Source organism: Onthophagus taurus, chromosome 6 (assembly GCF_036711975.1).
Source record: "Onthophagus taurus isolate NC chromosome 6, IU_Otau_3.0, whole genome shotgun sequence".
In the NCBI taxonomy this organism is placed as follows: domain Eukaryota; kingdom Metazoa; phylum Arthropoda; class Insecta; order Coleoptera; family Scarabaeidae; genus Onthophagus; species Onthophagus taurus.
In genome coordinates, this window is record NC_091971.1 from 8210519 (window position 1) to 8234378 (window position 23860).

Consider the following 23860-nt stretch of genomic DNA (forward strand, 5'->3'; position numbering starts at 1 on the left):
ACGCTGACCGGCCCTTTGTGGTTCTAACCAGACCGGACTATTGTTAAAACCAGCACAATACGAAGAGTAAAAGCATTCGTTTTTTATAGAACACGTCGTTAGCTTGTTCCTCGTCTCCTTTAAAAGCTTCCTCGGTTAAGAGTATTAGATTGCAGTCGAATTTTCTTTTAATTTTTGAAATTTTTTTGTGGTTTTTCTGCATAAATACATATCTCGACAGCTGTAAAAGATGGAGCCCTTATTTCAAGGATTCATTTCTCGGTTCGAGTGTCCTTCCTAGTGTCGTACCACGGTAATACTAGTACTTCTTTTGTGACGTTCGTACAAGATCTGCCTCATTATTATCGACTTATGCAATACAACGGACATCAAGTACCCACGCGGATGCCAACCCGGACAGGAATCTCTTGTGGTCGCTGTAATTGGAATCGTGGCTGAAAAACGACTCTACGAACGATATGAACTCACCTGACTTCGTGGTGGTTTAAGGAAAGTCGCTGACCGTATAGTAACTTCTGATAAGGACATTTTATCTGATGATATGAGAAATAGAAGTTATTCTTTTGTCACTTTAAACCTAAAAGAGATTCTAAAATTTATTTTCTAAACTAAGAATGTTTGCATTATTTATAGTGCAAAAAGCAAGGTATTAGGAGAACCTCTATAAATTTTGTATGTTCTAGAGACTGTGCAGAAGCTTCGGACGTTGAAGTATTCCCAGGTATACCAACTCCGGCTAAAACGTCTCAATAAATTAAGCTCCGGGGAAGTCCACTAAAACCGGAGGATAAGGTTAAGGGAATTAGGGCAGTGAAAGGAACCGAAGAATGTATATTCATGAAAGCGTAAACTAATTCCCTTAGGGCCGGAAAATTTATTTATATCCTCCAAGTTCCGCGAAACTCGATGAACTAGAGACTTCCTCAAGAAGTTATTCCGACCTCCATTATAATTGTTGGAAGGTCAAATGTTACTATTATGCTTTAATAAAAATTAAAAGTCCCCAACATAAAAGGTTTATGAATAAATTATTAATGTTTTTGTAATAACCTGCGGCAGGCATTTCGTACAGGTTGCGATAAGATCAAAGAACCGACGGAGGGAGGAGATTAAAAAAAATCTTAAGATAAGTTATTAATGACATATATTCATTTCTTGTAATTAAAGATCGGTATCGGGCGCAATCTTTTGCGGGTACCTCGAAAATAAAAGCTACCAACGGCGGCGACCACGTGAGCCAACCAATAATGGAAAAATACAATTACTGACGGCACCGGCGCTGAGCGTAAAAATGAAATATAAACGTTCTGGTTGTTGTGTAGCCGCAAACCAATAACCGAAGAGAGTTATGACCAGTCGTGAGAGTTCGCAGGAAGAACAACTGTCTCACTAAACCGCATTTCTCAAATGCTTAATCCATCTCTACAAAGAAGATTCTCGTTAGATTATTTTAGAAACAATATTATTTCTTTGTTGTCTTCAATAAATCGAAGTAAAACTAATAGATCTATCTCTTTTCTACGGTCGGTGAGTTCAAAATGGAAGACTGGAACGTATGGCTAAACTTTCTTTCTTTCTACTAAATTTAAAACAACAAAATAGTTTAGTAATTTATAGCTTCTCTGCGTTTCGCTTGAGAACGACGTCAAAGTTTTGGTAAAGTTAGATAAGTATAACCACTTGAGAAACCTTTTTAAATAGTTGTACCTTCACACCTCGATCTAATCTAATTATAAACAAGCTTTCTTTTCCTTTTAGAGATCGAAGTCGTTAAATTGTCCCGACGCCGACGGCGGAGTCGACCAACTAAAACCAGATCTTTCTTTGATACACTTCGACCAGCCAATATCCGTGAACGACTAAATATTTACAAGGTTTCAAAGCGGACGCAATGCAGGCACTATCCACAACTTCGGGATAAAATTGTTTTAATGTATTCGAGGCGGTACTTTGCTGAAGGATTTATACACAATCCTACAAATAAGATAATTTATAGCAGAATGTTTGAAATAGAATCTGTAAATTTACTAAATATTTTTTGAATAAAGCATGTATTATAACCTTCAGTCTTAAAATTGTATCAAATTGCTGTGAATGTCTTTGTATACCGAGAATTTCATATCCCGAATCCACAATCTAACGCTGAATAACAATTAATACTAGAACTAATTAGAATAAAAATATGCAACATAGCGATATCTTATGCTAACTAGCGCTAGCTACCACTGTCACCAGAACTAACATTAGACCTAGAACTAGAAACATTGGGATTTAGCCGCATGTCTTTCAAGACGGCTAAACCCGAAAGATTCTAGTTCTAGGTCTTATTTTAGTTTTAGTGACAGTGTTAGTGCAAAACTAGAATTAACACTAAACCTAGATTTAGAAACATTCGGATATAGCCGCTAGTCTCTCAAGACGGCTAAAGCCGAATGATTCTAGTTGTAGATTTTGTGTTAGTTCTAGTGATAGTGCCAGTGCAAAACTAGAACTAACGCTAGACCTAGAACTAGAAAAATTCAAAAGAAGAACTAGAGACATTTAGGTTTAAATAAAAAACTATCAAATTCCTCAACAATTTTTGCGGTCTTAAGATGATTCCAGAATCCATTGGATGATTCAATTGTTCAATGGATGATTCCATTATCCATTACAATGATGCAGCTAATGAAATGCGAGATATGGACCTTTTGATGTTGAATAAATGTCTTTATTACATTTAAAATCACAACGTAGACTTATTTAATTGCTGTAATAATTTTTTTACAACATAGTTTTCATTTATATTTGATTTGCGTTTCTTGTGAATAACAACGTTAATTAATTCATCAACGCGTTCCGCGTAAATTACGAGAAGGCAAGGAAAAACAACCGCGACGTTGCATCTGGTAGGTACTAAATGCTATAATAAATTACGTATTCATGGTACGACTCGTTTTTAATACGTTTAAGATTACAGGTTGTGATAGCTGTCAGCGGTGATGTGCAGAAAACCCTCCGCTAGCTCGGACACCGACCACCCAACACGAACACTTTTAAAACACACTCACCCATCCGTACAACATTTAATACACTCATATTTGTAATTCTAATTGTACAAGTTACTTGGTTGCAGACAATGCGGATTCGAGTATGAGGTTATGGTCGATTGGTTCATTTACAAATCTAATGAGTACTGTATAAATCACCACGTTTAAACTCTGCACTCAAGAAATAACTTCTAAAGAACTTATTGATGTTGCCTAATTATCCTTTTCAAGTTATATTCCGGTTATTATTTACTTCCTTCGTTATTCATCCGAGAGTTGCATCCTCTTCCGGGTCTTAGCAAACTTTCCCAATAGCGTATACAATTTAAGGCTTTCTCCTAAAACACGACTACTTTGACTAAACGCGGTCGCAAAGCAGCGTTCGTTTCGTAAACCGAAACCGGGGAAGAAAAGTTTCGAACCTCGGGTAAAGTTAACTCCCGTTTCTTTAACGTGATTTACCACTACTGCTTCGAGCTTTCGTCGGTCTCTGCTTAGAAACCGTGGCTCTGGAAACAGCTTTGCGCCACGGTGCCGTCGGATGTCGTTTTTTGGCAAAAGAGATGAATATGAATTACGTTCTCGGTTTCGCCGCCAAGCACGGAAAGCAACGCTAGGAGAGGGCCGATTGAAATTCAGCAAAGTCGCCCGTTTCTATTTAATCAAGTGAGCTGCTGCGGCCTCATTGTAAAACTACGCTTTAAAATTGAAATCAGCCCGAGCTATTTCGGCCAAAATTAAACTGAGTTAGAATTTGTAATTCGTATAGTTACAAGAATGTAAGATACCTTTGTGTAATTCGCATTCGATAAATAATTTAGTTACTTAGTGGAATGCTGTTTAATGCGTTTCTATTCGGTATTAATTGAATGTATCCTAAAGCATTGTTGATTATCAAACAATGATCTAATTAAATACGATTAAACCGCAATGCATCGAATGTATCCTGTAGCGGTATAGCTTTGAAACTGCATTATTAATAAATAAACAAGATAACTTTTCTTTGTGAATAAACTAATTACTATGATTTAAATTGCTTTAATAAAACTGAATAAATTTATAAAATACTGATTTTTAAATAAATGGTGGAGTAGCCGGTAAAGAATACATCAAAAAGAGAAAATTATGATGACATCAAGGTATTGAATGGAAAATTATTTTAGCTGTAATTCCTATTCATGACGATTGGGAATAACCTAAAGCCGTAAAATATTAAAAAATCCGTCTTGGGGAAATGGATTTTCCCGTTTCCTTTGGTAAGGTGTGACCGGTAATTCAAGATATATCCCGAGAGCGATGTCAGAGGTGTTAAGGAAAATTGAATTTCCTCGCTGCTTACTAAACGTGTTAGAAATTTTATTCTATTCTCTGATTTTATTTTGATTTTCCCTCGACATCAAAATTAAATATTTCCAATTGTTAAACACGTTATAGAGTGAAAGGTTGAAGTAGACCTGTACGATGCAAAAGAAATATTACAGCAATTACAGCAGCAACGAGCTCACATATTCTTAAATTCGATGCGAAACCTGCATTCTTATATGGCGATTTAAATGAAGACATTTATATGTAAATTAACCTTAAGGATATCATAATACAGATGGTGAAGTTTGCGAGCTAAAAGGCTTTGTACGGTTTATGACATATACCGTTAATGGAGGTATAAGAAATGTAAGGGGAAAATTAAAGATATTGGATAGAAATAGGTAAAATCGATGCAATTAGAATTCTTATTCGCGTTTTGTTTCTTTAATTTCTACTATGCTTCCGAGTATCAAAATCGAGGAGATATTCTCAGGTTGACGCGGTACGTTGACCGTCTCATGTTAAATAGTGTTGATACTACGCATCACAAATAGGATCTAGTCATTTGTCTGTAGAATCTAATCTTCTGCAAGAAGTAAATCTTCTAAGTAATCTTCTGCCAGGAATACCTGATCTTCTATAACGCGGATCATGTCTTCTATTAGCAGTATCTAGTCGTTTATAAGCTGATTCTGTAAGTTGTAACTTGTTTTCCATGAGCAGTAACCATCATCTAGTTCTTGGAAACAGAATCTGTTCCTATGTTAGCAGTATCTAATCATTTGATAGCATTAGTAGTATTTAATCTTCTGCCAGGAGTATCATAATGAAGACTAAGTCTCCTATATAGTCATTTACAAGCATCTAATCTTTCACAAGTAGTAAGTGATCTTCTGCAAACTGTACCTAGTCTTCCATTACCAGCATCTAGTTCTCTAGATGCATTATCATGTGTTTTACAATCAGCATCCAATGTTTTATTGTTCCATTCCATTAATATTATTCTGCAAACTGTACTTACTGTCTTCATCACCAGTATCTGGTGTTTATTAATTAATTCTTATGTTTTAAAAATCGTTTCATCAATTTTAAGTAAAGTCAATAGTTGTATTCCTGAAAGTTTTTAGTATCGATCTAAAAAGTCGGTTAGTGCTTATTATGCGCTGTAGAATCCGTAGCTAGGTCCGTGGCGTGTGAAAGAAGATCCTTCTCGTTCGGGATCCTCATGCAGGAGCTTCCAAGTGACCCTAATCGAGCTTTAGTTTTCAGGCGGCAAATGCGGGGCTCTCGTTGGATTCTGTCTCTGCTGGTCTCCCTCCTGGTTCATTCAGTCGCGTCCGGGACGCCGAGCGCTCGAGTTCCGATCTCGACAGCCGCTCGAAAACACGGAACAAGTGGGGACTCTGTGCTCGAAAACACGCGCGATCCTCAAATGCTCAACACAACTATGCATTTTAAAAACACAACATTCAACAAACTATACTAGGGCAGAACGGACCCCGTTCTAAGCCACTTTGCACGCGCTTCGCAATTTTTGATTTTTTTCACTATTTGCTTAACTAATAAAATTTTAGTGTAAGTGTCGATATACGTATAGAATAAAAACGGCTCTTTTTCAAACCGATTGAAATTTCTTTTCGTAATAATATCTTCATGGACATGCCGTGGATAAAATCCTGCCTGTGTCACCAGGAAAAGAAGAAACCACCCGCTATCAGCCCACCGATTCATCTCTTATTGAAGGTCAGTCCCAAATCGAATCAATACAAATAACTTTAACTAAACTTTTCCATTTAAAAATGCAAATCAAATTAAGTTATTTACATAACGGTTATTGATTATTTCGCGCAATTAAAAACTTTTGCACCAAACAAACAACCAATCATAACTGTTTTATATTCATTTAGTAGTAGTATTTGTTTTGTAATTAGTGGAAAATCAAAATTAGTTTCCACGCCACCGAGAAATTATATCAATGACGCAAAAGCAGAAATAAACAATATCGCACGTTAACGTCAGTTATGTGAGGCATGGGCATATTTGTAGTCGTGGGAATGTTTATGATGATTTATAATCATAATTGAATTGGGTTAAAAAAATAAAATATTGCAGTATTAAAGAAGAAATATATAAAATGATTCAAATTTAACTTTAATATTAATAAAATTGTAATTACATAATTCGAAACACGATAAATTTGAAATCTACGATAAACATGTGTAGAAATAAATATTTTAATTAAACAGTCAATATTTATATTTAAATTGAAAAGTGGTTATAAAATTTAATTCATGAAGTAAATCAAGTTATTTTAATAAAAACTTTATATACATTTTCTAGTTAAAAAGAGTCCCGAAGAGAAATTATTGCAAATCGATAACAAGTGTTACATAGATGTTTACACTTTCGAGCAACATCATAAAAAAGCGAAAAATTCGATGATTTATTTAACATACATACATTTAATTAGCATATAAGAAAAAGAGCATCTTCTGCATATCAACAAAACTATTTTTTTTTCAACTTAACATGCTTCACCGCATACGCCATTGAGAAATGTTGCGCAGCACACGTCACGCCAATTACTTGGTTAAACACAAACAAGGTCACTGTCAAGGAAATAAGGCGATAACTGAAACTAAATCGTAAGAAACGAATCGTTTACGGATACTTTTTGTCTCGGTGAATGTAAAATCCGGATAAAATTTCAGCGGTTTAGAACCGGATTTTTTTTGAATTTATTTTTTGTTCAGGTCCAATGGCGCAGAAATATTTCATAAGGATCGTATTGAGTGGGTAAGATGACACAGGCTATTTTAAACTATACTAATGAGGTTTCTACTGGATGATGTAATCTAAAAACCCACTCGTGCTCTTTCAATTACTAAAAGTGCAAGAAATTGAAAAATCTTTACTCCTACATCGAGTTTAAGTCGTTGTAAATGTGAATTTTTTAAACTTAGTTTGTTACGTGATCGAACAATGGTACCACAACAAATAATACAATTTATCCTTGTAATTTCTCACCGTTTATAGTAGTACTTGATTTGTTTTCTACCGCTTATTGTTAGATGCAAAGAGCACCGAGCGCTGACAATGTAAACACACTACATTGTCGATAACGCAAAATAAATTGCGTTAAATATGAATAGCTTATTCATTGCGATCGATTCGGTATTGTGAGTATTTATAACAGCGCTCAATAAATGGTTGTTTATGGGTATGTGGCGGTTTAATATTCCTAGAATAAATTATTATTAATTTAACACACAACTGCACAATTGCGATAGCCTATTATGTGTGAGTCTTATCTTAACCAATATCGGTTAGGTCAAGCAATCATCGGACAAATACAAAGCAATGCTTATATGAACTTCCTGCTTTGTACGTATAGAGTTATAATTCTACTTAGTATTGCTTGTGGCAGGAAAAAATTGTTCTTATAATAGGTTTTGTGTTACTATTCACTTCCTAGTTTACGCTTTTTCCCGAGTTTCCCCAAGGTATACTATAAATAGATGTTTCTTTGTGCTAATTTTGGAAATGATCAAGTTTATTTTTCGATTGTTCACACCAAACTTATGTCTACAGAAAGTGTTGACAGGAATTGTTTGTATGTATAAGAATTTGAAAGAAAGTATTATCGTCAAAAAAATATGGCGTTCTTTATATAACTTTATTAAGATTTGTTGGATAACAAGGATTTTTTTCAAGTTTTTTTAATCTTACCTATTTGAATAAACTATTTGAGAGCTTTTTGCTGCAAAGGATTTTATCAACACGTTGATTGGAAATGTGAAGTGGTCAATTTGTCACTCAGGTTATTAATCCCATTGGAATACTTTATATAATAACACTAAAATTATATTATTCAATAATTTTATAACTATACTACTTTTATATCCACAAGATTTGAATACGGCTGTGTTATTTCGAATCCACATTAAGCCTGTTATCTTTAATTGCGTGAATACTCGTCCACTTGAAAGAAAGCAGCTACTTAAACTAATTGAAAACAAGATGGACTTGTATTGAGAGGCATTAATTTATTCAGGCTATCAATCCTGATTTTTTATTTTTTTTTAGGACTTAAAAAACATCTGATCAACAGTTAATTACAACAGACGGTTGTAAACCTGGATTTACTCATTTACCTTTAGACCCAAGTTTTAATGATCTGTGAAATTATTTAGACACCGAAAGTGCATTTCTCTGTTGATTAACCATGGGTAATAAACAGTCTATTCGGCACGATTTCATTGTGTTTTAATTGCAAAAATTCATCCTTACCCGTCTACAAATTGAAAAAAAGGAATTAGAAATTATCGATAAACCGCAATCAATTTCTACTCACTTAATTGGACTAATGAATTCGATTGATGTTAGCCATCTTTTTTATGGTGAGAACATACAACGTGTCACGATGACATAGATAGAGTCACGATTTGCACGTAAATTCCGCATTTAATCGCTACGATTACTATGCATAGAGCGTGTTCGAATCGTATACCACAAATGTATGTTCGGTTAATTCATATTTTATGGTGTGGATAAAGAAAGGAAGCAACATGCTTGAATAAGCAATTCAGAAACATGATATAGGGTTACCTTGTTGTATGATTAAATGAGCGTGAAATTAGCTGTCTGAACTTCCCTAATGAAAACATTCAGGTATGACCCTGATCTTCAATCATTAGCTTACTGTTCGTATACAAATAGGATGACCTTTAACCCTTCGACACGATATTCGCTTTAAACGGGATGGGAAATTCATCAAAACGTGGACAGTTGAATAGCTTAGCTGCATTGATTTCGATTAATCGATGGATTAAAATTTATTTAAAGTCTTCGAAAGCAGTAAAACCACTCAAACTGTAAATATAACAACCTGTCTAGAATGGTTGCCAAATATAATAGAAACGAGAATAGAATTTTAATTACTAACTGTATAAGTAGTTTTCGTTCGCGGTACCTATCCTTGCAAACACTGTTATACAAATAAAGTAATTTGCGGCGTCAATCATAGTTTATTATGAGCCTTATATTACGCCTGGAGGCACCGTTAGGAGCTGCCTTCCGGGTGCTTTCCAAACTAAGTTTCATAGCAGCAGGTCATCAACGGAAGCATTTCTAAACTTGTAACTCGAATGCTGACAGCATACGAATAAACAAGTTGGCTGACCTCTCTGCAGAAGTGTTTCTAATAGTGTCGAGAATTATTAACATTCAATTCATAGCCCAATAAGATTTTTATCATTAACTTCGACTTTTAAAATTTACAGAAGCATCTGGTAAGCTATCAACTTCATGAATATTAAGTGATTTTATCACGGTCGTTCATTATGTTGACACCGGAGGCGGCAGTTAATTGCCTCAAGACGATAAGAAAAAACGCACGTGACTTTGTCGGAACGTCTGTGTGTATTACAACTCGGTGGCAGTTCACGCGCTTGCTGCTGTTAACTTTTTTTTTTCTTCTGGTACCAAATACGGCACCGCAAATATCCTCGCGGCTTGCAATTTGTTCGAATACGAATGGGTTAGGTTTCTGCGAAGCCGGTCGCGTATTTCTCATTAAGCTTATTTCGGATCGAGGGGATTTTTTTAATTGCCGTCTTTCTCAGGGTGGAGAGAAACGGACGAGATGGAGGAGGAGTTACGATAATCGAATATTGATCAGTTGTTAAATTGCCGAAGAGAATGAAAACGGATTCTTTAAAGACTATGTAAATGAGATAGTACTTGGAATTCGGATTAATCAAAGAATCCCAAATAGGATTAGCTTTTAAAAATAAACTGTGTAATTATCTATAACCTTTTAAATCTATAATTAAAGCATTCCTTTGCAATTGATTCATTCCCGACCATGCATCAATGTCCATCCTCTTTGCGCCCATCCGACAAAAAGAAAGTTTTCAAGCTGTACGTGGATGCAATACCTGAGAGGCATCCTCTGAACAATGCGGCAATAAAGATAAAGGCGTAGGCAGCCAATGCTTTTTACACTTGGCACAAAGACGTATCGGGACTCATCCATTGTGGTTCCTTCATTGAATATTTCTTGCAGCTATGCTGGTTAGGAAAGTGCTGGCGAATGAATCTTTGTTCAAATATTATATTGCAATAAGTTTCTCTATATTTTAAAGCGAAGATGTCATTGCCACTTTTATACTTAATTCATATTCAGTGAACATCCACAAAACACATTTGGTATTACTAACATCAAGAACCTCTTTGGTTTACCTTAACACAACACCTACTTTCCTTCTACAAAAGAAGCATTTACAATTATTTGTACTTGTAGTTTGGGATTCTGGAAAGTTAAACTTTGCACCAATACAAAGCTTCTTTTATAACCTCAAAAATTTGTATTTCTCAGTTACAATTTTTTTTTCAAAAGAATTTTGAAAATAAATGTGTAAAGAATTAATAGTTACTGTATTTTAAAGTTACTGAAGTTTGATTGGTCACGTGTTACGATTTAATAAAATCTAAGAGATACACATGTTGTTTAATAGTAATTCTAGAAACATCCATCAAAAACAGGATGTCTGTTAAAGTTGCAGCGACTTAATTTATTTGTCAAGGTTCGCAGTGGTATTTATGCTACGAATTCGCGCAACTAAATCGGCGCCAGATGTGATATAATTCAAGGAAGAAGGACTGCGAGTAATTTAGAGCGGTCACGTGATACACAAATATAAAGAGTGACGTAATTAACAGATTTTTGCTATCTAACTTTAAGAATAAATCAAAAATGTAATGGATTTGTTATTGATGAAAACTCGTTATGCACAACCATATTTCAAAAAGTTTGTTCCGAAACTCTAGTACAAGGAAGTACAGTCTAAAAATATATAACCCATATACACTAAAATAGATGGTGTCATATGCATAAGCATCGAGGAGTGAAATAACAACGTAAGCTTGAATTCATTTGAGCTAAATTAATCTATAAAAATTATTTATCTAATTATCTAATTATGGAAAGAAGATATAAATAAATCTCAAGAAGCAATGAATCCAAAGTAGACTCAATCCGTTTCTCTTCCACAGTTATTTTCGTTTACCAATCCCGCTTTCGAGGATCAACCCGCCAGGAGGTAATAAGATAAATAAACGTATAGAAGTCCAATTTTACTTTCTTAGTTCGTACGATGCAAAGTTAAATGGATGTCAGTCTTATGATAACTTCTCTCGGGACGCAAAAGCTTTTTTTTCAGTTTTCAGACGTCCTTAAAGTTTGCCGAGGTCGATAAAGTTTTATTCATTGTTGCTTGTTTTGGACTAAATCTACGAAAGTTATATACCCTTGGATACCGGGAGACAAAATAAAATCAGCCCTCGCGACGCGATCAACTTTAAATTCTGCCGAACATGCAACGTTTTTAGTTGAGCTAGGAGGAAAAGCGATTTATTTGGGGATTACTTGCAAGATGGATCTATTATAATAGGATTAGACCGGTTAACGTGTCGTTGGTATGTAAATTTTATATCATGTTTTTAGAATATAAAATATTTTATATGGCATTGTAATTTTTGTAACTTTGCCGCAATTTCGTTTATGATTCTCCTACATTTACGATCGTTGTGGGACTTCAACCGTGTCGCGATTAGACCTTGTTACGTTTTAGACCGTTCTGCAGACGACGATGGTGTACCATTGCCGTGGATAATTCCGCTTCGGTGTAATGGAAAATAATGGGCAGGTTACAACAGGACACGCATCCGCGCTATCTAATGTTGGTAATTTAGGTGTTTGTTCATTCTTTGTAACTAAAGTGAAAGTCATACTTTTTTGTTGGTGTGCAAAAAGTGTGGTTCAAACTGATTTGGCTTTCTAAAAAAAAGAAAAATATACGAATGATGATGCAACAATATAAAATCAAAATAGGTCTTGATCGTTACCACAAGAATTCGTTGTGACTGGTAATCAAAGCCGGTTTGAAGTTGGTGATTGAAATAGGACTACCGCATAACCAAATAGCAGTCATTGGCGCCTTTATGTCGAAGAGCAAACAACAGTACTAAATATAAAGTTAACCGCGGTTGAGTTTTAGATTTGTTTAAAATAGAACAGTGCAATGCCCATGCTAAAATAACTTGAAAGAAAGACTTCTATCATTTGATTTTATTATTTTTAGGTCTATAAATGTGTATTGAAAGATATATTTTTTGGTGTGATCACCTGAAATAAATAATCACTTCAACACTAACTTTTACTTAACTTGAATCTATATTTTTTCTTGGAATAATAAAAGACTACAATATGATAACCAGCTTCAGGTTGTTTTAATCTTAATCACTGAGCCTCACTGCCACGGCGATATCAGGGAAAGTTGTAGATTTTTTGACTAATTAAGCTGAGCCGCTTGCGGCCGAGACTCAGTGTTTAATGTTATATTAATCTGAAAACTGGTCATCATATTGTGACGCCTCAGCCGTAAGTGACATCGGCTTAATTACTCAAAAGATTTACACCCTTAATGATTAATATTAAATCAACTACATTGATGTGATACATTAATATTAAAATCACAGCAATTTTCGCATCAGTTATTGTGTTCCTCTTCTAACACTTCGAGTGTAGCAATTTTTTTATTGAAATCTCGAGCGTCCTACTTTGCAATCTTTTCGCTTAACACCCGCAAAAATATATGGTAATTTAATTCTTTTCAGTGGTTTATCGAATTCTCTCGTTTTTCATTTTTACAACGTTTTAGCAACCGACAAACGAAATTAGATCTTTCTGCATTATAAATATAAATAAACAGAGCAATGGGACGAACACTCATTTAGAAAATCAAATCTCTTTATCCTGGGATGATTTATAACAAGAATAACTTTGTGATTTATAATTTAACACTTGAATGGGGGCCGAGTTAGGAAGCTATAGCCTATGTAGAAGAGGAAAGACAGAATTGAAGTAAACGATTAGAGAGTAGGTGGAAGAAAGTAAAGAAGAGGCTAAATTGCAATTTTATTCTAGTACTTGATTAAAATTTTAACCACAACAATTGCTCATAACTTGAATCCGTAACAATGTAACACCTGGCATATTCATTTATAAACATTAGACATTAACATAAAAATACAATCGTCAGCACGTGTAGCACTGATTTAAACCGCGGGGCTTAGCAGAATAACCGTATTATCGCCGGAGACTGTCGCCGTTACATAAGAAACTCATAAGAACTTATAAATATTCACGAGATTGTCCTTTTATCTCTACCCTCGTTCTCGTTTTAAGAACTTTATTATAACGAAGTAATAAAAATCGCATTTTAACCGACATAATCTGATTTATCATCGTCGCGTTCGAGAAACTGCGATATTGAGACCGTAATTAATAGCCTTCTAATTAATAGCTTTTAAAATTGATTTACATCATCGTATTTTACAACCTTAATAGATTATTTTTGATCTTGTTATATATTATATAGTAATTGAAATTATTTCAGATATTTTAGCAAGCGATCAGTAAATGTTGTTGAAAGATTCATAGGTCCGCTGAAAGTTAAGTGGATGTATTGTATTCACACGATTTAATCCAGCATCCACCAATAAATCAGATAAATCGGTCTTTAGTTGTTCTTGATTTTCTGTACCGTATACATTTGTCGTCGTAAAACTAACGTATTGCTGGAGCGCGGTCAATTTACTACTTGTATGTGATGTAAATCGTACACGCCAAGGAATTTTAGGTGGGGTACAGCCGTAAATTCGTTCTGTGCCGGTATAGAGTTTGCTCAAGTCCGTACATGTATGTTATCTTGGTTCGAAGGTATTCTTTATGACGAAGTAGTAAATTGTAAAGACAGAATCTCAAATATTTACGATACCGAAGATGATCATTTTCTTCCATGTTGGTTATAACGGTTGGGAAAGGCTTAGGTGGTTCATTTTGTCCATGTTTGGTCACCATAGATGGTCTGATGTCTTCTTTGCTCAAGAAGAAAATTGGCGTCGGTTGTATTTGGTATATAACTAAATGTCAATTAAAAATTTTATATCTATAAAATCACATACTCCATTTCCGGTGTAAACCTAGCTTATAAGATAATGGTTAATTGACATGAACTAATTACTATATTTGTAATAATTACTCCGACATCATGATGTAGAACAAAAATGGCCTCAAGTCATAAACATAACGCGGCATAAATATGGTCGGGATACCATCAAAGAAAACGCTATCAAACGGTGATTACTCCGGTTCAGATTTATCGACAAGAAATTAATTGACACAGTTTCTGATGGCGCTCGTTAGAGACGCCGCTTATCTGATTTTTTATTAATCTTATCATTAACTTGAAAAACTGGTCGCCAAAGAAGCAATCTAAATAGGAATAAACATGAGTAAGTATCGACTCAAAGCGCCGATATGCAAATGAAACTTGTTAAGTCCGACATCGCTCGAAGGTAGAACTTATACCGCGATGATTGATAGGAAAACATCTTCCAGGCCGAGATTTGTCCGTGCTCGCCCCCAAGCAAACAAAACAAACAATAATTTGTATTGCTTACGGCCCGCAAGTAAAAATACCATTAGTATAGCGTCCTGGCAGCAATAGGAATTGCAAATGTCTACCCGATAGCGGCCTAAACTATTTATGTACCTATTTGTACAGGTCGCCCGTGTGCGCTTTGCATTATTCATATCCTACTGTTTCGCATAGAAACGAAATGGGACCAAAAATTAATAAAGAAAAGAATGTTTCTTATTACAAAAATTTGTACATAATGTGAACCTTAAATTATATTGATCTAAATCAAAGCTATTGTATTAACATATACAAAATGAATTTTGTTTAAAACAACCTCAAATGTTTCTTTATAATCCCAAACATCATTCATTCTTTAATCCTAATGGTTTTGGAAAAAAAATTTTTTCTTAATCTTATGTATCAGAATACTCGGCAGATTTTTAAATTGTTTATAAAATGAACAGAGAAACTTAATATTATTTATAATATGATCTGATACTTAAAAGTTTTAAAATGATCAAACGTTCTCTTTTAACCTCTATAAATATCATTTCTTAAATCCTAATGGTTTAGGAGAAAAAATTCAATTCTATTCAATGAATTGTTAAATGCATTCTATGCACTAAAAGTAATCATAATAAATAGTTCTGTAATAAAAAATTTATAGTGTTACCACTGTAATTACAATGGAAAACATGATACAAAGTGAACGTATGTTTATATGTATAAAATTTACTATAAAATAATCTGTTATTGAAAGGATTCCTGTTTAATTAACGTTTGATGGGTTTGTGTTGTAATTATAGTTCACGTTCTCTTTGTTGTTCCTGCTTGTTGAGAGATGCGTTGTTTGATAAATTTATAATTAAGTACTAACTTTAAACAAGGCGACTTGCAAAGACACACTAGACACGTTGCTCGTAGATATGAGTACACGCTTGTTACTTACTAATGACGTATAAATACGTGTACCATGTAATAATGGGCTGGCACTATAATTAATCTGCATATATCAATACACGACGTTCAGGATTCTAAGTATAGCCAATAAATAATGACATAATGACCATGGTTTTATTAAACTCGCTTTTATAAGAAACACATTAAGTAATTGGTCAATAATATTACATGAAGAATGATACGTTCCAGGCATTTTCAACTTCTTACATCGCGATAGAGACGTATCTATTAGGCTATCAATATCGCACTTTCTAGGACCGTTAAAGATAATTACCAGCGATCATAAACCAGCGGTAAGTGTCGTCATCGACATCTTTATAACCATAGCGAGATCGTCATTGCGCCGTCACCGCTGTCGATAGTTTTTATTCTAGTATACTTTCTTTCCGGTTTGGAAGATAGTTTTCTATAGTACGTTTTGACACACATCCAACTCACTCGGGATAAACGGACAATAAAGAAACCGTGCACTCCAAACAAGTACTGGCCGCAAAGCCGTAAGAGGTTATCCCAGTGAACTCTTGTCGGACCGAAAAGGCCATCGACGTCCGCAGCTAATCACAAATTTTATGTCACATGCCGCCGCCGATTCCTATCTTAAGACTCGACCGTTTGATTCCACGGTCGTGATTGCTAAAAACAAAGACTCCCACTATTTTAGATAATAAATAGATGGGAAATCTATTTTATGTAGTGGTAACTTTGCAATTAGCAACAAAGAAATTGCCTATAAACAAGTCGATGATTACGGGAAGTGGGAAACGATGGCGGTATATTAATATTGATTTAAAGCACGAGCGCTCACTTAGCGGTTTGTTATAATAAGAAGCGCGATAAAGGCCGGAATTTATTGGATTACCTCCATCAAGACTCAGAGGAAGGAGCATAGGTTTTCGTGCTCCTTTTGGACTAAGAAAATGGCAATTAATACGAGAGAACAAGGCGCCAACCGTACTAGCAGCTTAATTAACTTAAAGTATGAGCGTGCCCGGACTAAGTTATAGGCGAAAACCTCCATAAACCGCTCTGCACTACAAACCGGCCGAGGTGGGGTGTTTACAATTTAAATGAGTCGCACTTTAGGTCCCCGCTCGTAACTTCTAGCCCTACATATTTATAACGAATGCCATAAATACGTTTCGAGGCGTCAATAGAGAGAGACATTAAACCAAATATTTATGTACCATGCCGCTTATGCTTGCGGGAAACAATCGAAACCGGCGAGGTGCGCGGGTATTTTAATGACTCAATAAACTGATCTGACGTAATTTATGTCGGTTTTGTGTTTAAGTACTTGGAAGTGTGCGACAGTTAACGACTTTAAAGTAGATATTGCGTCGCATTACGTACCTATACATATGTATTAATACTGGTACTAAATACAGATTACCTTATTGCCATATATTAAACATTTTATCTTGATTGGATTTATAAATTATGGGTATTTTAACTTTAATTGATCACTTGTTCTACAAGAATCTTAGGTTTGAAATAATAAATTAATGTAAATGAATATGAAAAACAAGTGTAGAAGTCTACAATGGTCCTTTTAACCATATCTCTTCTCAGTCTAGGCTCTTTCGTGCTTTTTCAATTTTGTGCCAATGGAAATCTCTTGCAGCCTTTTTTTGCTATCATCAGACTTCCTCTTGCTTTTCCAGTCTTTGTTCAATTTCTTTCCAGTACTAGTCTTTTTCTAGTCTTCCTCTATCATGTGTAATCCTTTTCTGGTAATTACTCTCTCTGTTCCGTTTTTTTTTTATTTTACCAGTGTCCCTCTTTTCTTTCAGCCTCTATTCAATCTCCCCCCTCTGCCAACTTCTTCTACTGTTTCATGTTTCTGTTCAGTTTCTTTCTTCTGTTACTAGTCTACTTCTTGGCATTCCAAACAATATTTAATCTTTGATTTTATATCCAGCTCCATTCTAGTCATCGTCTTGCCTCTTTTTTCTTTACTGCGTATCAATTTCTCTATCCAGCCGCTACTCAGTCTCTATCTTTAATTGCCAGTTTCTTTCCAGTTTTCTCTTTGAATTTCAGTTTTCAACAGATATAATCTAGTATGGTATTCAAATCGACAAAATAGCAAATTTTGAAGTTTTAATTTATAATATTGGAAATTAATGGAACATGTTTTGAAGGATGTTTTGTAATGTTTTTTATTAATAAATGTGGAATTACAGACCACACCCAACGAGCAGAGCATTTACATTATTTACATACGAGTGTTCATGATTCGAATAAATTTGTAAATCCCTGACCCACATTACACAAATAATGTTTAATATTTACAATCGTGTCTAATTGTTTAAAATACAATCGTGATATAAACCAGAATTTGCTTTTCTTTAAATACAGACTGTCTTATTATGGTTAGAACACCTACGTGTTCTACTTCATTTAAATTTTAATTGAATTAAAAATTAATACCAGTCGACGTGAATTCGCTTATATATTTGCCGGTTCGTGCAAATAACAGGGGTTGTTCAACATTTCTTACCGTTTAAGGTGATAAGAACCATTGAGTTACGACAGGCGGTCAACTTTATTGGCGAAGAACGCCGCAGAGAATCTCCTACGAGTGTTTTAATCTCGGTCGACGTCGCGCGGCTCTTTTCGCGTCTTCGGACATTTGCATGCTTAATTAACGGTCATCTTCGCGTCGCTTCTTTACGTGCCTCCGGCGACGGTGAAATCCTTCCACGTGCTGACGCCCGTTAACGAAATTTATGTACGGGTAACGGATTATCCACCGTTGCTGTAGAAATTCTCGCCACACTATAACGAAAAAAGAACAAAAACGACATTTATATATGTTAACTATAAAAAAAAGTTTCGTTCTATTCATCAATATTATCATTGCGGAAGTAAAAGTGACAGATGATATTTTTTTACATTTATACTGCTGCCAGTACGCAACTAGCTCACCAAATATAGTAAACAATGGCATTTTACATTACGTGCTTTGACTCAACTTGACTTGGTAAACAGTAAAGACCACAAAAAAAGGAAAAGACTGCTTAGGCCGCCGCCGTGCACAATATACAATAGCAAACCGAGGCATTTCAACGTTATGCCCGTAACATTAGGCAGGGAGGTCTAATCTGATGCAGAATTGCGCCATCTGATGCATTATTATAACGATTTGTTGTGGCCGAGTTGGTTACCGTGGGCGTTCAACTCGACCAATAAAACTTAATGCCACCATTCGTGTTGAACGTGTATGGGATTTATACTGTTAAAAAATTAATACTTTAAAATAACATTTTCTTAAGTTATGAAGTTTCTGAAATGTAACTTTGGTTGATACTCCATCACGTCGCCGTCGCAAGATATTTAACCAACCCTTTGGAAGCATTTCAACGAAATTGTGACATCGGAAAAATTGCTCTCACGTTTCACCGTGGAAAAGTCGCGAGAAATGTACGACTTGGAACTGAATTGGATTATGAAAGCTCTGCTGAAGCTGCAGTATCGTACGAAAAGAGGTATCGCAACTATCAAATTTACTTTTTTATTAAATTATACGTCGACGCTACACTAAGTTAAGGTTTTAGGGTGGATTGTATCTCGAGTATAAATTAAATAACTTATACCATGTAGTTTCGTCGTGGTTATAAAGGACCGTATATACGTTTATTACACTTGGCGGGCTTTGTAACGTTGTGTCGCAGAGAAAAGCAGACTTATAACGACTCTTAACTTGCGTGCAACTTTAAAACTATTTTTGTTTGAAAAAGTTTTAATATTAATTACTTTTTTTCGTAAATATATACTTTATGTGAACTAAAACTAGCACTAAAAATTAAAATTGTTTTTAAAGAAATTCTTTCAAGAAAATATTACTTATGTAGTGTAAATTGTTTAATATTTATTTTCGCTATTAGTCCTATCCATTTTAATTAATTTTACGATCGTTGTGAAATTCCATGAAGTTGTGTAAAACGCGTTGGAATTTTAATTAAAACTGTTCGTTTTCTTTCGCCTAAAATTCCTACTTTGATTCAAAAGATAATTCACAAAAAAAATTGTAAACAAAAGTTATATAGTTTTAACCTAATGGTTGAAATAATTTATTAATTTAAATTGATATTGCATTACTGAACGAGATCCGTGACAGTTCGATATTCGAGAACAACATAGGTTTCACTTAACAGAACATTACCACACCCACTGTAATGATGATAAATGGCGTCGACGACCCGACACAAGGACAATTTTAGTGATCGGCCCACGTTCGGGTTTGTTAATGTCAATTAGAATGAAGAATCGATTGCGTCATTCGGTCGCCGATATCCGGTATCCCGCTTGCTTTGCGCAACACCTCACGACGCGGCCGCATGTTTTGTCTTCTTCGTTTATCGGGACATCTTTATGTCCCTTCTTGGTGCACTGCCGGCGAGTCTCGTGCGTGTGAACCTCTTCGGATAGAGAGATCGAAGCAGCTGGATACCGGCTTAGCACATTTATACCAGGGTTGTTTCGATAAGTGAAGAAGGACTTTGCACAGGATGTATAGGTTAGAATTAACATACGAACTTATCTGTTTTCCTGGATGGTTTTTGTTCCTGTGTAAATTCTACCCGTTGAAGTAAATTAGTATTTACGTAATAAAATTAATCGTTTCAAGACTTCGTTTCCGCAAGAGCTTTTTACAAGTTATACTCGTAATATAGGAATGCAGTAACTGTAGTTACGAAACTACTATGCACTTGCACTGTTCCACATAAAGTGTAACTTAGCTTAATAGTACAAGCATTAGGTAGTTTTGCAAAGGATAAGTTTTGCTTGGAAAAGGTGACATCCTTATGACAACTCTGAGTGATAGTGCTAGTGTAAAACTAGAACTAACACTAGACTTGGAACTAGAAACATTTGGATTTAGCCGCACGTCTTTCAAGACGGCTAAACCCGAATGATTCTAGTTCTAGGTCTTGTGTTAGTTCTAGTGATAGGGCTAGTGCAAAACTAGAACTAACACTAGATCGAGAACTAGAAACATTCGGATTTAGCCGCACGTCTTTCAAGACGGCTAAATCCCAATGGTTCTAGTTCTAGGTCTAGTGTTAGTTCTAGTTTTAGTTTAATAAAAATAAGCCATATAGTGATATTTTATGCTAACTAACCTACCAGACATCTTAAGAGAGCTGCTTTCTAGAGCTTTTCTTCGCTAGAGTCTTTTCAGCTAGACTCTAGCTGAACTCTAGCTAGACGATTTCTAACACTATAAAACGCCTCAAAAACGAATCATTACTTTGAATTTATTTTTAGTATTTAACCAATATCTTTTATACTTCTTAAAATAAAAAGATTTAAGCTTTCATTTGAATTCGTTTTAAATCACCTTGTATGTACTATAATATTTGTTCGGTAGTACCAACTACATTATACCGTTTACAAAGATTATTTTAAGTGCCCTTTTACGGTAACAATAGTGATAGGACGGCGACCGCCAATTGCGCTATTCTATCAGCTAAGAGAAATCTAATAAGTTGCTATTGTCTGCAGTGTCATCATTAGGCCATTGTTAGTGAGGCAAATCGTGTCCGCGAACGGTTTGTTTTCAGAAACAGCGAACGAGACGATCACAAAAATTAACCATTGTTTATGGCTATCCGATTTTACGTAGTTGTACCGAATTCACACCATAAACTTTGAGTAATGATATTTGCGTTGCGGACGATTTTGTATTCCACAACGGTTTACGATTCGCATTTTACGATTTTCAAGCCTATGAATAAATGCATTTATGACGACAGATGATGTTGTAAATTATACCAAAAGTGTTCAATTTGCGTGCTGACGGGAAATGAATAATAATAAATTATGAATTTATTACTCTGCCGGTTAACTTTTATTTTATTTTTATTGTCAACGTTTAGCTCCCGGTTTAGGAAAGCTTTCATCTTAAATTGAACCGTTTACAACGCTTTCATATCTGATTAATTAATTGATTAATCTCCACAGTTTATCACCGACGTGGTTCGCTTGAGAATCCAGTCGTTTTCGTTGTCTGTCCTTTTCTTGAACAGAAAAGGAACTTTAAGTGATCGCGTAAGTTGTTGGTGAAGCTTTTATCGTTAGAGCGTGTTCTCTAGGCGGAAGAGAGTAAAAAGGGATATATTCTACCCACATTTTAATTAACCGTTTATCGGTGAGACGGTCCGATCTAGATAAGACCTTGCGTGTTTAACTTTTCGTACAGTAATCGGGGAATCGGACATATGTCAGTAGCTTAAGGATTAGCGATTAAGAAACTCTACGTAATTGACAGGAATGTACAAACATGTTCTTGAACTCCTTGTTAGTTCATTTCCCGATTTAAATCAATAATAATATTAAGGTGGAAATGTTTTCATTGTAACTATTCGTTGGTTAAACTGCTTCAAAAAGCGTTCACGTACCATAAATTCAGTTAGTTGACTGCACCGGTTAGCGGGCCTCTGTGGGTGGTTCACGTTTTAGTGAAGGAAGTAGTCGCACTGTAGAATTTACTCTTCGAACTTTACGGTGAACACGACACACGTCCGCCAAAGTTCACAGATAGAGTTTCCTAAAAGGGTTGAGTCAATACGACGCCTAACGTAACCAAGAACTTCACGACCTCGTCGACAACATCCTCCTCTCCGATCGGAGACGTTTAAACTTTATCTAGCGGTGTTCATAAATGTTTAAGAGACAGAACGCATTAAAGATTATCTATTACAACAGTACTTTTATTTTAAGGAATTTTTTTCTAATGATTATTTCTTTATTTCAGGTGAGTGTACTCGTAAGGATAATTTCCGATGTCACGGTAAGAATTTTTATAGGAACGGTTACCTACTAACGGTATTACCAATTATCCAATCAACCATCACGATCTAGGCGTTGATGAGTTGAATTAAAAATGCGACCGTTTGATTCGAGGTTACGCGACTTCGATTGCTCGCAATTTCTGCTTTCAAGGTTAAGCAAAAATTGCTTCCTGAATTGATATAGCTTTACGCCATTGCTTCGAGTAATGGTTATTGGGGAAAATCATAGGTTGAAATTGAAATTAGTCATGTACTTTGCGGACTGATCCTTAACGATAATCATCGGTTATGTTCCATCTTGTTATTGAAAATTATATTAGATTTTAATCAACATGCATTTGCAAACTTCCCACCTCAATTTTGTGGAAATCTAGCTATTATTGGGAGGTGGAAGTATAAGTCATAAGCAGATTTGGTTTTAATTAAAATGGAACATGTATGATTTTATCAGATTAAGATGGTCATCACATTGCTTATTAGGAATTAGTTTTCAATGAAACTTAACGTTTTCGTTAAGTAGCAATGACACTTATGAATTATGTAGGTTTTATTTTAACCGTTCTAATTACGTATAGTCCTAATTAAAATAAACGACCCGTTTAAATTTACATACAATACCTATGGAGAAAATCTAATAGCCATTGTGGTCCTAGGAATTTCTGTTCACGAGAACCGTAACTACGTACTATGTGTATGTCTTAACATCAACTATGCGATGCCATTGGTCTTTCTAATGACGTTGCTCAGATATGTAGAAACCCCCAGGGCAATAGTTAATGGCAGTAACATAATCTGCGACTGTAATGCCACTTTAAGATTCTTCTTTGCCGGTGGGCGCGCGATGTTATGCTTTAAGTTTCTGTTCAACAATTACCGAGATGAATTTATAATGTTATTTGATACAAACGAAATTGGAATTAAGATTTTATACAAATTAGTCTTATCGATGGTAATTACGACGTGAAAGAAGTTGAGTAACATTGAAACTCGCCTAGTTTCATATTTTATTCATATCCAATTCGTATCCAGTTGATAATAAGTAGGTACAGACGATTTTTGACGCCCACTCTGTATAACCGCTCAATCAACACCTTTTCATTGCGCAAACACCAGATTCATCGCTTCCAGCTGGAGGCGATACTTCACTGTCAAAAATTACCATGCGTTCCCATTTCCATCGTTGCCCCGGAATAAAGAATCGAACGATTGTCCTTCTATACACTTCAAGGTGAAATATTTATCTTCCGTTGTTGAGTATACAACCCATTCATTTTGTCCAAAC

General features: G+C 35.1%; 1 protein-coding gene across 6 annotated transcripts in view; it reads left to right on the plus strand.

Moving 5' to 3' along the window:
* Nucleotides 1–5668: 5668 nt before the first annotated feature.
* LOC111428015 (tensin-1-like) overlaps nucleotides 5669–23860 on the plus strand; it is a 100410-nt gene continuing 82218 nt past the window's right edge. For all 6 annotated transcript variants that reach the window (XR_011640701.1, XM_023063402.2, XM_023063403.2 and 3 more), the window contains exon 1: nucleotides 5669–6077. Coding sequence is in view for 5 of the 6 variants with exons in the window: in XM_023063402.2 (XP_022919170.2) it covers nucleotides 5988–6077 (90 nt within the window). In the remaining variant the exon portion in view is untranslated. The remainder of the gene's footprint in view (nucleotides 6078–23860) is intronic.